Raw genomic sequence first — 13766 nt, 5'->3', positions numbered from 1 at the left:
TATATATATATATATATATATATATATATATATATAATTTTTTTTTTTTTCGACTTTATAATCGTCTTTCGCCGTTGTCCGATATCTCTCATACATATGCACGCAAGTCATACACCGAGCATACGGGACCTCCAATTTTAACACCGATTTCGAGCAGTAGTTTTTTAAGAGATTTTCTTGGCAATAGATACTCTTGGTTTGCCAGACCGAAGAGGAGCTACGAATACGTGAAAAATTCTTTGAATCTGCCTGTGATCGAACCCTGGGATCTCTGGCATAGCAGTCTCGTGTGCTATCTATTACATCACGCTCGTGCTCATTTTCGTATAATAATAATTTTATTTATCTTTTACATTTTATAGGAGGACTCGTGGAGATTCCATCGTACTTTATTACGTGGTACGCAATGGACAGATTAGGCAGACGATGGGTATTGTGCGTGACTATGATGTTGGGTGGGCTCGCTTGCGTGTCCTGTATGTTTGTGCCCGAAGGTACTACTTCGTCTGATTTATGTCTGATTCTGAAATGTCTTTAAAAGAAATAATTTTATATGCATATCTGAACAACTTAAGAATTATTTTATATTTTATATATAAATTTAATTATTTATTTTGTCGTATTTTGTACATATTATATGTACGCGGATACGTGATGTCGGATATATTCCTAATGCCGACGAGAGAAAATGTACGATGATGACCATTTACCACGTTGCTCATCTTCACATTATTCGATTATCTTCGCGGGATAAAATTGAATAAAAGTATTAAACCGAATATATCGCACGCCTTTGCGTCATGGCGACCTCAACGTCATTACCTTATTGAATTCGTCATGATATTGTTACACACATCCAACGTGTGAGAGGCAATTACTGTTGCCGACGTCACAACGTTTATGAATAAACGTTCGACCTGCTTATGAATTAGTTATCGCACACATAGTTTCTCTCATCAAAAATGCACGATGTCCACTTAAATTTCAAATTTTTATTAAAAAGAAAGATAAGAAGAATATTTTAAAAGAGAAATAAAATATATAAAATAAAATCAAGATTTATGTCGGAATTCATAGTCCGTTCTTATTTCGAGATTATCTTAAATAATATCTTAAGATAAATACAGATATATGATTGGCTTATACTATCTTAAAATTCAACAGTGTTAAATGTAAGAATCGATTTTGAATATCGACCATAAAATTCCATCTACGAATATTTTTTTGTATACATGATCGGCCCTTGTCGCAGCAGATGCGGTCTGGGTGACAGTGAGTCTGGCGATGATCGGTAAATTCGGCATCGCTGCGTCCTTTGCTGTCTTCTACGTCTTCGTCGGCGAACTGCTGCCAACCGTACTAAGGTCTCAGGCGATGGGCATAGCTTCTTTCATCGCCGGCATCGGTCTTCTCACCTTCCCCTATATCGTTCATTTAGCAGTCTACTCTAGAGTCTTACCCCTAATCGTAATGGGATCATTGAGCGTCGCCGGCGCTATCACTTCCATATTTTTGCCGGAGACGCTCAATATCCATCTGCCGCAGACGGTCGAGGAGGGTGAACTCTTCGGGGCTGATTTCAAACTGTGGTCCTGTCCGACGATACCAAAGTTAGTAATCTTACTGACGAAAGATTTAGCATATTGCAAGATGCAAAGTAGAATTTTATTTTTGAGAAAAATAACTTTTTTTGATAAACAATTTTTTGATAAACAATCGAATTTATGTTTTGTAACAAGTTCCTCGATCAAGATATAACAAGTTCCTTATTTTTAAATCATTATTCTATTTTTTTTAATTTTGAAATAATATTTAATGATTATTATTTTCATGTGTATGTTAACGAACTCGATATTAATATTTAATATTAATTTCAGGAAAGGTTCAAGCAAGTCCGAGTCCCTGCCGTTGGGGTACTTAGTGAACGGCGGACCGGGTAGTCGCTCGTCTACCTCGAAAGTCGCGTTGCAGGAAGGCGCGACTACGTCGCAGGGTGAGAAGCCAGCTGCCTTGCTGCCCTTGAAAGAAGAAGAGGCGAAGAACTTAAGCGCAAAAGCGGAGGAATTGTCGAATATCGAGGTCGTCGAGCTGAAGACGGCCAGCGTATTGGCGGATGTGTCCGCGTGCCGGAAGTCGCAATGAGACAGGACGAAATAACAGACAGTCTTATAATTAACTCTTTGCAACGTTGTATCATAATTATCAGTATAGACACGCATTGTATTTATTTTTCCATTTATTATAATGTACTTCCTTTGTAAAACCTGCCTGAGTTTGTCGACTAGCACGATTCGATCCCCATTTTTTTTCTGTGCTGCTTCCAAGCTTCCAAAGAGTACTTCCAACTTGTTGTATTGAAGATACTTCCAACTTGTCGCGATGTGTGCGTGTACATTGCGTGTGATTGATACGCGTGTGAATCGAGGATTAATGTCCGGGATCTACTCTAGAATGTAATGCTATACTTTTTTATTGTTCAGTTAGACGTCGATTTTACATTTTGCCCTTGCGTTATAAAGAAAATCTTGTTGTGATTTCAGTTAGCTTAAATAAAATATCTATTGAGACGAATTGTGATGATCGTCTGAGAAACTTTGCGTGTCAATATTTCATGCTTGATTATTGAAAGCGAGAGGAAGAATATTGACTTTACCAATTATAATATTGTTTAAAAAATCAATACCATAACGAAATAACAAGTAGAAAGTATAGGGGCGCTATACAGATTCCTGAGTGCTCTCCAGGTATCATGTTATCCTTATTTAACGATAAAATAAAACAAGGATAAAATCATACCTGAGTAGCGGAGTTTTACCGTAGCATTTAGGTGAGAATATGAACATAGCTCATGTGGTTGGACAGTCACCAAGGAGAACTCAACAGTCATCTGTTTCTGTTTAAATGACATCTTAGGCAAGTCCGCGATCTCCCTTTTCATCTATCAATTTTAAGTACTAATTTCTAACACAATTAGGAAAATCATTATTGAATTCAAATTTCATACAATTATTTTGTCTTAAAATTCTACAATACATAATACAAAATGCGTGAAATTGTTCACATTCAAGCCGGTCAATGCGGCAATCAAATTGGCGCTAAGGTTAGTTTTTATCTTTCGATAAAAAATATAAATTATGTATTATTAAATATATATTCAAAATTTTAAATATTTGAGAAAATTATATAATTTATATTTTAATTAAAAGAATAATTTTTAAAATAATTGATTAGAAATAGCACTTTTAGTTTATAAATATTCAATGCTTTTATCATTATTTTCTTCGATTAATAATCCATGTTTATCTTTTCTATTGTATACATCATTTCTCAGAAATTAATTCTTAACCATTCATAGTTTTGGGAGGTGATTTCTGATGAACATGGCATCGATCCTACGGGCACCTATCACGGAGATTCGGATCTTCAGTTGGAACGGATCAACGTTTATTACAATGAAGCCTCCGGTCCAAAATATGTACCGCGTGCGATTTTGATAGATCTCGAACCCGGCACGATGGACTCCGTGCGTTCGGGACCCTTCGGACAGATATTCCGACCAGACAACTTTGTATTTGGTCAGTCGGGAGCCGGCAACAACTGGGCCAAGGGTCATTACACCGAGGGTGCTGAATTGGTGGATTCGGTGCTCGATGTAGTGAGGAAGGAAGCCGAAAACTGTGACTGCTTGCAGGGATTTCAACTCACGCACTCCTTGGGCGGTGGTACCGGATCTGGAATGGGCACTCTGCTCATCTCGAAAATACGAGAAGAATATCCAGATAGAATTATGAGCACCTTTTCCGTGGTACCATCTCCCAAAGTTTCCGATACTGTAGTGGAACCTTATAATGCTACATTGTCAGTTCATCAGCTGGTAGAGAATTGTGATCAAGCTTACTGTATCGACAACGAAGCACTCTATGACATCTGCTTTCGTACTTTGAAGCTGACTACTCCGACATATGGTGATTTGAATCATCTCGTATCAGCTACTATGTCCGGAGTGACAACCTGTCTAAGGTCTACAACACGAAAATAATTATTAAATTTGAACAAATTATTAATATAATAATAAAAATACTAATGAAGAAATATGATATCAATATATCAATATATAATTTTAATACATAATTATCAATAATACATAATTTTAATATGTAATTATTAATATATAATTGATTTTAAACGATTATTATAGATTTCCAGGTCAATTGAATGCCGATTTGAGAAAACTCGCGGTAAACATGGTGCCGTTTCCCCGTCTTCATTTCTTCATGCCAGGTTTCGCGCCCCTCACATCCCGAGGAAGCCAACAGTACCGAGCTCTCACGGTACCGGAGCTCACACAACAAATGTTCGACGCAAAGAACATGATGGCGGCTTGTGACCCACGTCATGGTCGTTATCTCACCGTAGCGGCCATTTTCCGCGGCAGGATGTCGATGAAGGAAGTAGACGAGCAGATGCTTAACATCCAAAATAAGAATAGCTTGTACTTCGTCGAGTGGATACCGAACAACGTGAAAACGGCGGTATGCGATATTCCGCCACGCGGCCTCAAGATGTCTGCTACTTTTATCGGCAATTCCACGGCTATTCAAGAACTATTCAAAAGGATCTCCGAGCAGTTCACGGCAATGTTCAGGAGGAAGGCTTTCCTCCATTGGTACACTGGCGAAGGTATGGACGAACTGGAATTCAATGAAGCGGAGTCAAACATGAACGACCTGGTATCGGAGTATCAGCAATATCAAGACGCATTAGTAGAAGACTACGAAATGGATGAAGAAGAAATGGAAAAATAGAAGAATCGTAGAGGATCGCGTACTTGCAAAATTTTTTGAGAATTTTTAAATTTAATTCCTTTGTACTTGTAATTTTAATTTTTTTAGCGAATGTTTTACAATGTTTTATGTGTTGTTCGTATATATGAATTTTTAGAAGGTGTTTTAATTATCTGTGTACTTACTTTAGTGAAGTTTATAAAAGACAATATTAGCAAAACTCTGAACTGTTCTTCAATTTAATATTCGCAGTGAATTCTCCTAAACACGCTATATTTTAATGTTTAGGAAACTTAGAAGAATTACGCTCTTTGTTATATAGATAAAATCCAATTATCTTTATCCAATAGTTTTTATCCAATTAATAACATCGTTTATAATTTCATATAAATACGTCTCTTAAATAAGATAAGTAAACGTTGGCGTTTAGATACGATTCTCGTTATCGAACTCGTTATCGTTCTTCTCTGACGGCCAACTGACATTGATGAAGCCAAGGCCTTGACAAAAATTGGCGATCGCGCATTATCTCATCGGTGCCCCGAGGGCAAACACTTTATTATTGCGTACAATAAAGGAGAACGCGTGTTATTGCGCGACAGTTTCTCACTGCTTCTACTATTTTCAAAGATAAAATGTCGATTAAGATATTTATTACATCATGTAATACATCAAAAATATAAGATTACATTTTATCCTGTATTTTTTAAATAATACAAAAACCATAAATGATGATAAGGAAATATACAGTATAATATTTTTTAAATTTTGATAAGATATAACTTTTTTCAGAATATAGACGACGAAATGTTGAGTATGCAGAATAATAGAAAATATTTGATTAGTTAGATTTCGAATAAATTATTATATATACAAAATAACACCACATAACTTATCATATACTTTGTTATCAAATCACAAGACTTATTTAATGGCTCAAAAAATTACAAATAAAATTTTCTTAAAACGAGTTGTTTTCACTGAAATATGAGTGAACATATGAAGATTTTATTGATCAATGTATTGATCAATGTGTTGAGAAATCATTTAAATTGCCTCATTGATGAATACTAACGTTCTCGAAAACGTGTTGTGATCTAATAAAGAAATGTGCTATTAAGATTGAATAAAATTGCTGTATATAAAATTGTAAAAAATCTAAAAATATAAGAAATTTAAGGATTTAAGGGGCAAATGTTTAGTGCTACAATATTGAGAGGAATTATGAAAAAAAGAATTCAAAAAGTTTTTTCCATTGCATTTTGACATTTCATTTTAATAGTAATTGTAAATATGATTGAAAATTTGATCTTTCAATGATTTTTATTACGTTCCAGTTCACGCCACATTTGTCCAAACGACATGAAAATTCTTATGATTGTCACTATAGTAAAACTGAATATTACATAGGCGTATCATAGACATAACGCAAGATCAATATAGAAGAAGCTATTTTCTACATTCTAAATAATTATTTTTCATATTAATTTAATATTCGCTGCAGTTTGATTTGCTTTTGAATATTGAGCTTTTTATAAATATTTCGATATCACACAATTCATAAAAAAAATCGCTCGCCTACATTATTCTGAGCGATTATAAAGCGCATATTGCATATAAAAATATCAAAAATTGGCTTCTCGAGAGCTTTATACGATCAGTTATGCGACTCCTACGATGATAAGACAGAGAAGCTGAAAAGAAATCTAGTAAAAGGGAACATTGCGCTGCAACTTTCAGTTTTCCTGCTCGCAAGTTTCGAAGTCATCAGCGCACTCCTCCGTCTCGAAATCTTCCTCTGCCGTGGCTTCCTGGTACTGTTGGTACTCAGATACCAAATCATTCATATTAGATTCGGCCTCGGTGAATTCCATCTCGTCCATACCTTCGCCGGTGTACCAATGAAGGAAGGCCTTTCTTCTGAACATCGCTGTAAATTGTTCGGAGATCCTTTTGAATAATTCCTGTATAGCGGTAGTGTTGCCAATAAAGGTGGATGACATTTTCAGGCCCTTCGGGGGGATGTCGCACACAGCAGTCTTCACGTTGTTCGGTATCCACTCGACGAAGTACGAGCTATTTTTATTCTGCACGCTGAGCATCTGTTCGTCGACCTCCTTCATCGACATTCTACCGCGAAATACAGCCGCCACGGTAAGATATCGACCGTGGCGTGGATCGCAGGCCGCCATCATGTTCTTTGCATCGAACATTTGCTGTGTGAGTTCTGGTACGGAGAGCGCGGAATATTGCTGCATGGACCTGGATGTTAGAGGCGCGAAGCCCGGCATAAAGAAGTGCAAACGTGGGAAGGGAACCATGTTCACCGCGAGCTTCCGGAGATCAGCATTCAGTTGGCCAGGAAACCTGAAAAAATCAATATATATAATAAATTATGCAACATAAAAATTTTATTAGCAAATTTATGTTATTTTTTCACAGAAAATTATTAACTTAATTAATACAATATATAAATAAAAGAGCAAAAAAGTCACACGCTATTAATTAATATATTATTTAAAATGAGAAAGGAGCATGTACATTGCTATATTCCTTTATCTACTTTATGTATAATTAGAAGATAATTTTTAAAAATTCTGTTTTTTTATATAGTTCGTATAATAGAGATTCTCTTTTCTCTTTACTACTATTTATTAATTCCTATGATAAAAACTGACGTTCAAGATATTGAAGTTAATACGTCAAGTTCTTATATACTAAATTCTTGGAGTGATAGTTCATTTTTTTGAAATGAAATTTATTTTAAAAAGTGTAGAAAATATACTATCGGAACTACGGTGCTGCAGAGAATAAGAACTCAGTTATAAGTTCATACATTTGAAACATCAGCACGAACTAGTTTGTATAAATTGAATGCAGATAAATTGAATGCAAACGAAGTTCTTATATTGCCATGGATTTGTATACACACCTAAGACAAGTGGTTACTCCAGACATAGTGAGCGAAACTAAGTGATTGAGATCGCCGTAACTCGGATTGGAAACCTTCAAAGTGCGGAAGCAAATGTCGTACAGGGCTTCATTATCGATGCAATAAGTTTCGTCGGTGTTCTCCACCAACTGATGCACCGACAAGGTTGCGTTGTAGGGTTCCACGACAGTATCAGATACTTTGGGTGACGGCATCACCGAATAAGTGTTCATAATTCGATCGGGATACTCCTCACGAATTTTTGAGATCAGCAAGGTTCCCATGCCGGATCCAGTACCACCTCCTAGTGAATGGGTGAGTTGGAAGCCCTGAAGGCAGTCGCAGTTCTCGCATTCCTTTCGTACTACATCGAGGACCATATCCACCAACTCGGCGCCCTCGGTATAATGACCCTTCGCCCAATTGTTTCCTGCACCGGATTGTCCAAACACGAAATTGTCCGGTCTAAAGAGTTTTCCGTAAGCACCGGAACGAACGGCGTCCATCGTTCCCGGTTCTAAGTCCAAAAGAATTGCACGCGGTACATATTTCCCTCCGTTCGTGGATGTCGCGACTGTAATGAAAAATCACCAGGTAATATATTTATATGTATATATTTATTCATTTAGATATTTTGGAAATTCAAGAAATAATAGGCGTAACCGAGGAAGAAACAGGGAAACTAAGACTTTTGCACAAAGCACAACACATAAATTAAATATGTGTGATTTTTATGATTTATATGCTATTATTTATTTGTAATTAATTAAAAATAATGATACAAAATATAAAACAAGATAATTCATATCATATCTCTCCCCTTCCCCTCCCCGGTTCAAGAGTCAATTCTAATTTGGTTCCCCTTCTTGGAACAAAACCTCTTGGCTACGCCCATGTGAGAAATATCTAAAGATATTTAAAAGGACGACTTATATAAAAAATTTTTTACTAAAGTTCAATAAAATTTTCTTAAAACTTAATTTTTGAATAAATTATATAATTAAATTTAGTAATATTTCCCCATTATATATACAGAAATTAATTTCTGTAATTAGAGATCTTATTAATCTAATATTTCCATATTAAATGTAACTTTTTATTAATTAACGTCAAAAAAATGAATATCAACATAATGATAGATATTCAATAATTGTAATATAAGATTCCAAGGCATCCATATTAAATCGATCATTATTCTATCGAAAACTCGTGTCGACCATAATGATCGACGGAAATGCGTACATCAATAGATGTCTGTATCGTTTATAAATGAGTAACTATTGTCAGGATAATATAGAGATTTGTGTTTTATCAATTGCGAGGTTAGCAACATAATATAAAATAATTTTAATTTTAAACATAAATAATCTTGATTAATGACAATTACTAATAAGATAATTAATAATTAGAAAGCGTTAACTTTCAACATTGTTACGAGAATATTTGATTGAAAAGCATAATAGTTATAAAAATGTAAATTAAAACAGAAAGTAAAAAAGAAAGATGAAAATCGTGTAAAAACTCATTTAAATTCCTAAAAAAGAACCTTTCAAAAACTGTCAAGAGTATAAAAAAAAGGGTATTGAATATTACATTCTTTCTAATAAAAAAAAATGAATATGAAATAGTTTTAAAAATATAAATTAAAATAATAAAAAGGAAAAATGAAAATGAAAGAATTCATTAAAAAATAGGTTTTTACAACGTGCATTGGACTCTATTTCCAACAATAAATTAGTCGCGACAACGGATGCATGGTGCGTATTTTACTCGTTTGTTAATTAAACTGTTTCTACTCTGGAACACGTTGTATTCTCGGAAATAATCCTGTTTTCTCAACACAAACGAATGCATGAGAAATTCTGAAATCGTGTTGCAGTTGTAACTTACAATCTTAAGTCCAACCACATAAGATGGCTATTTTCAGCATAAAATGCGTGTCTCAACGCTCCTTGTCTTAAGTGCAAGACACGCGATCTTCTATCTTTCTCGTTATTGCTATTTTAGACGCGAGGACAAAATCCCCCGAAGAGATTTCCATTAGAAAGATTCTACGCGTTTTATCTCTTTATATTTTCAAATTATATAAAGATTGTATGTCAGAATTTATTTTCTACCAATTTATTAAACGTCAGAATATCGTTAGAATTATTTAATAATGTGTTTATTAAATATAATCAGGATATGTTCATCAAAATATTAAATAGCATTACAAATTTAATTAGTATTAATTAAATTATTTAATTAGGTATTATTACAAATGTCTACTTTTTATCGCTTTTGATATTTTTTGATATTTTTTTAGATCTTTTGATATACATTTTCTTCCACTAAGATATCAAATGCACCAAGTAAGTCTAACTTCTAATTATTATATATTATATATTTATTAATTTACCATGAATTAATTTATTAAAAATATTTGTTAGAAATAATTGAAGAAATATTTTTCTAGTGCAGTACGTAATAATTGTTCCACGCGAAAAATAACCAATTAAATTTAAAAACAAGTTAAATTATTTAGAATTAAAGAGCATAGAGAAGAAAGCATAATATAATATTTACAATATGTCCTTACCAGACGCTTCATTATAGTATACAGAGATTCGTTCGAGCTGTAGATCGCTGTCACCGTGATAAATGCCTGACTGGTCGATGCCGTGCTCTTCAGAAATAACTTCCCAGAACTACAAATGTGATTAATTAACATTAATACCATACAAGCCAACTGTTCAAACAATCTACTTATTTTTAAGCATATGTATCTAGTAATCAGAAAGTAATAGACATAAAAATAGCAGACATCTCCTTAACGTTTTCTAAACATAACTGTGATAGGTTTATTTTACTACACTTTTCCTACGAGCCACTTGATGTGCCAAATGAAGGGCGACTTCCCTCCGGAGCATGCACCCCAAACTCCAGTCGTGGCGACAAGGATAACACGCGCGACATCCAAAAATAGAAATGTACGGAATTAAACGCGGCCTGTGCCCCCTGGCTCATGTCCACCCTCCCGTTAAACATTTTCTCCTCTCTCCATTTGTCTTGTCTTTTATCTTTTACTATTTTCTCCTCCTATTATTAGCAAGCCGGTGTGCCGGTCGCCATGGCCGTTGCCTCGGCGAAATGGGCCTCTCTCTGATTATTCTAAATGCATCCTTACGTGCATCACGTACGTGACGCCCATTATCACATGTAGATACAAAATAGGAACTAACAATAAGTTGCTATTTCTCATACGGAGACAGTTTGATTTGGAATAGAATTTTTCGAGATCGAGAGTTTATATTTTATAAATTAATATATACTTTATAAGAATATATTAACACATGGATACATTTTATATAAAGAAAACTTAGATTTAATGACTCTTTAAATAAAGATACTTAAGAAAATTGATGCTTCGCATCGCACAGATAAATTAAGTAAAATGCGAAACTGTATTATTAACTGATTCATTGATCGATTCTTTATTAGATTATATCTTGGATTTCTACTGGTATTTTGACTATTCGACAAATATTATCGTTTATTCTAGATTATGACTGATTATCCTATCCTACAGGAATTTCGGTTTTGTTTCCTACAATCGTCTTTCGAGCGGAAAACAATGCTGTGAAATTGACAATAAATCTACAACGACGTGAAGACAGATGATCCTTTTCAAGAAAGATAATTTCATTTGAGCGCTTCACTTTCTGGATCGACGAAAATGATTGCGAAAATTGAATTATTATAATCAACAAATTGCGATGAAAAACTAACATTTCTCGCGTCTTTTTTGTCAGTCATTTATTAATTAGTGGACACGTTTTCTACATCAATTTAGTATATTATTGATATTTTTAAACTAAATTTTGATCTGTACTATAATATGTTTATAAAAAAAAATTCTGACTCATTATGTGCTCCGTATTCTGGGTCATAATGTGATGTACGTCATCACTCAATGAGTAATACACTGTGCACGAAATACCAAGAAAAATCTTAACTTATAACAAAGTTACATGAGAATTTGATAAGAATATTATTTGTCAAAGATAAATCTGGATAAAGTAGAAAGTTGACTTTTGTTGAACGAAACGTTCTAGAATGTTTAAAAGTATTTGTACATTTCAAAGTAATTTTTATATACTTTATTATACATATTTCAGTTAATTCAAATTGCTCGCAAAATTATATTGTTAATATAATATTCATTAAAATAAAAATGTGGGTAAAGAATATTTTAAAATAATTATTAGCATAGAGATAATATTATAAATATACAATAAATTAAGAGTGCTTGATTTACAAAAGAGATAAAAACAAACATAATTAAATGTTTCGAGTGTTTCACGCTTACGATCAATGAAACTAGAGAATTTGAAATGTTTCGCGATAATATTATCTTCGCATAATGTGTTCAATAACATCTTATTCAGAAGCAACCAGCATTAAATTAGAATCAATTAATTTCAGCTATAATTCGGCAACACTTAATTTCAGCTAATTCCTATCTATGATTTCGCGATAATTATCTAATTTACTTTGCCAAACAAAACCGGAAGCTATTTTATGATTGTATTATAAATAACTTTTTATTTGACTAATTATTGTAACTTTTTATTTTAAGGTAAAATGATTTATTTAATTTTTTTATATAAGTAATTTAATTATATGAAAAATAATTGATTTATTACTAATTATACGTGGAAAATGAATTTTGAGTGTATTTCTATGTCCACTTATTTTCACGCCAATGGACAGTGGACGCGGTTGCAGAATCTTAAGTGCTCTCTAAGTATAAGCGATCGTCATTTCCTGCCATCGTGTGCCGGCGCGATTAAAACTTGGATCACTTCACGCACTCTGTCGCGAAATGAAAGAGGGTACCAATATCAGGATGAATGTGGTTCTTTAAATTCCATTCGTTGCGCGCCGTCTTATCTTCAATTCGATTACAGCCGCGATCGAACGATACCATTGAGTAAGATTGCTTTTTTTTATGGGGCGATATAACATTCATGTTCTCGCCAATTATTGCTCAATCTTTATCGAGTTTATTAATTTTATCGAGAAAGATAAAGAGCAAGAATTTACAAAAATCGCTTGTAGCAATATTTTCTGTTTCAATATTTTCAAATTATTAAAAAAGAATGCTTCAAATTATTAAAGAATGTAATTATCTTTCTATTACTAAAATAATATAACTTGTTCAAAAATATTTAGTTTAAATGGGACAATATTCTTTGAAAATTGAAAGGAGAAACGGTAGAAAAAATTGATAGGTATTTTCCAGTTTTCTGTTAGTTCAAATATAAGTGATGGAAGTCTAACAATAAGTCTAAAGAGCTTTTCCGGAAACTACGAGAGTGCTTCGAGCGAACTCCGATCGATACCCCGAAGACGATGAGTCATAACACTTGACTTGTTCGCGGTTTAATTGATAATCGTCTGTTGTTTTTATGCGATATAAACCGGATTTACAGTTAATTTCCGGACATCGCGAAGAGATAAATTATTCTTATGTTATTGACACTATAGCGCTTCACACACATTCTGTTGAATAAATCACTTTTCTATTCACGCTTTTAAAGATTGATACTGATTAACTGTTCGCATCTTATTGTGCTGAATTTAATCAGTGTATCAAAAACGATTATGAATTTATAATTATTTCATCAATTCATTCGTTATAAAATTGTAATATTAAAATTGTAATATTAAAATTGTAATATTTAATTATTGATATTAATTTTTTTATTTTGATAATCCATTTTTATAAAACACTTTTCTAAAACGGTTCCTTTTATTAAAGTCAAAAATAGGAAAAATAATTTATATATAATATTTGTTACAGAATTCATTATTTCCAAAAATCGCTTGATATGTATAGAAATAATAAAAACACAGGAACATGAAACGCAGGGTGCTTTGCGTAAACAACTTTATAAATTCGAATCTTGTAATAATAACAAAGACGTTATGACTTTTCTATTAGATCATCTTCAATATTTAAAATTAAAATTAAACTTAACGTCAAATTTAACAAATATTAGGTGTAG

At 33.3% G+C, this 13766-nt stretch overlaps 3 protein-coding genes across 3 annotated transcripts in view; 2 read left to right on the top strand and 1 right to left on the bottom strand.

Moving 5' to 3' along the window:
* The window catches only part of LOC105625970 (organic cation transporter 1-like), a 20208-nt gene extending 18066 nt beyond the window's left edge, over positions 1-2142 (top strand). Inside the window, exons 7-9 of the mRNA XM_012207277.1 lie at positions 363-494; positions 1253-1610; positions 1878-2142. Coding sequence (XP_012062667.1) covers positions 363-494; positions 1253-1610; positions 1878-2142 — 755 coding nt within the window. The remainder of the gene's footprint in view (positions 1-362; positions 495-1252; positions 1611-1877) is intronic.
* Positions 2143-3043: 901 nt separating this feature from the next.
* On the top strand, positions 3044-4805 carry LOC105625971 (tubulin beta chain-like). Its single transcript, XM_012207279.1, has 3 exons — positions 3044-3100; positions 3356-4020; positions 4199-4805. The coding sequence occupies exons 1-3, from the start codon at positions 3044-3046 to the stop codon at positions 4803-4805; spliced, it is 1329 nt and encodes a 442-aa protein (XP_012062669.1).
* Positions 4806-6030: 1225 nt separating this feature from the next.
* The window catches only part of LOC105625972 (tubulin beta chain-like), an 8322-nt gene continuing 586 nt past the window's right edge, over positions 6031-13766 (bottom strand). The window contains exons 2-4 of the mRNA XM_012207280.1: positions 10295-10403; positions 7717-8290; positions 6031-7151 (exon numbers count right to left, since the gene is read on the bottom strand). Coding sequence (XP_012062670.1) covers positions 6521-7151; positions 7717-8290; positions 10295-10403 — 1314 coding nt within the window. The 3' untranslated portion in view covers positions 6031-6520. The remainder of the gene's footprint in view (positions 7152-7716; positions 8291-10294; positions 10404-13766) is intronic.

Source organism: Atta cephalotes (assembly GCF_000143395.1).
Source record: "Atta cephalotes unplaced genomic scaffold scaffold00004, whole genome shotgun sequence".
In the NCBI taxonomy this organism is placed as follows: domain Eukaryota; kingdom Metazoa; phylum Arthropoda; class Insecta; order Hymenoptera; family Formicidae; genus Atta; species Atta cephalotes.
The sequence above is the reverse complement of the archived record's forward strand: the minus strand, read 5'-3'. Positions and strand labels throughout refer to the sequence as shown.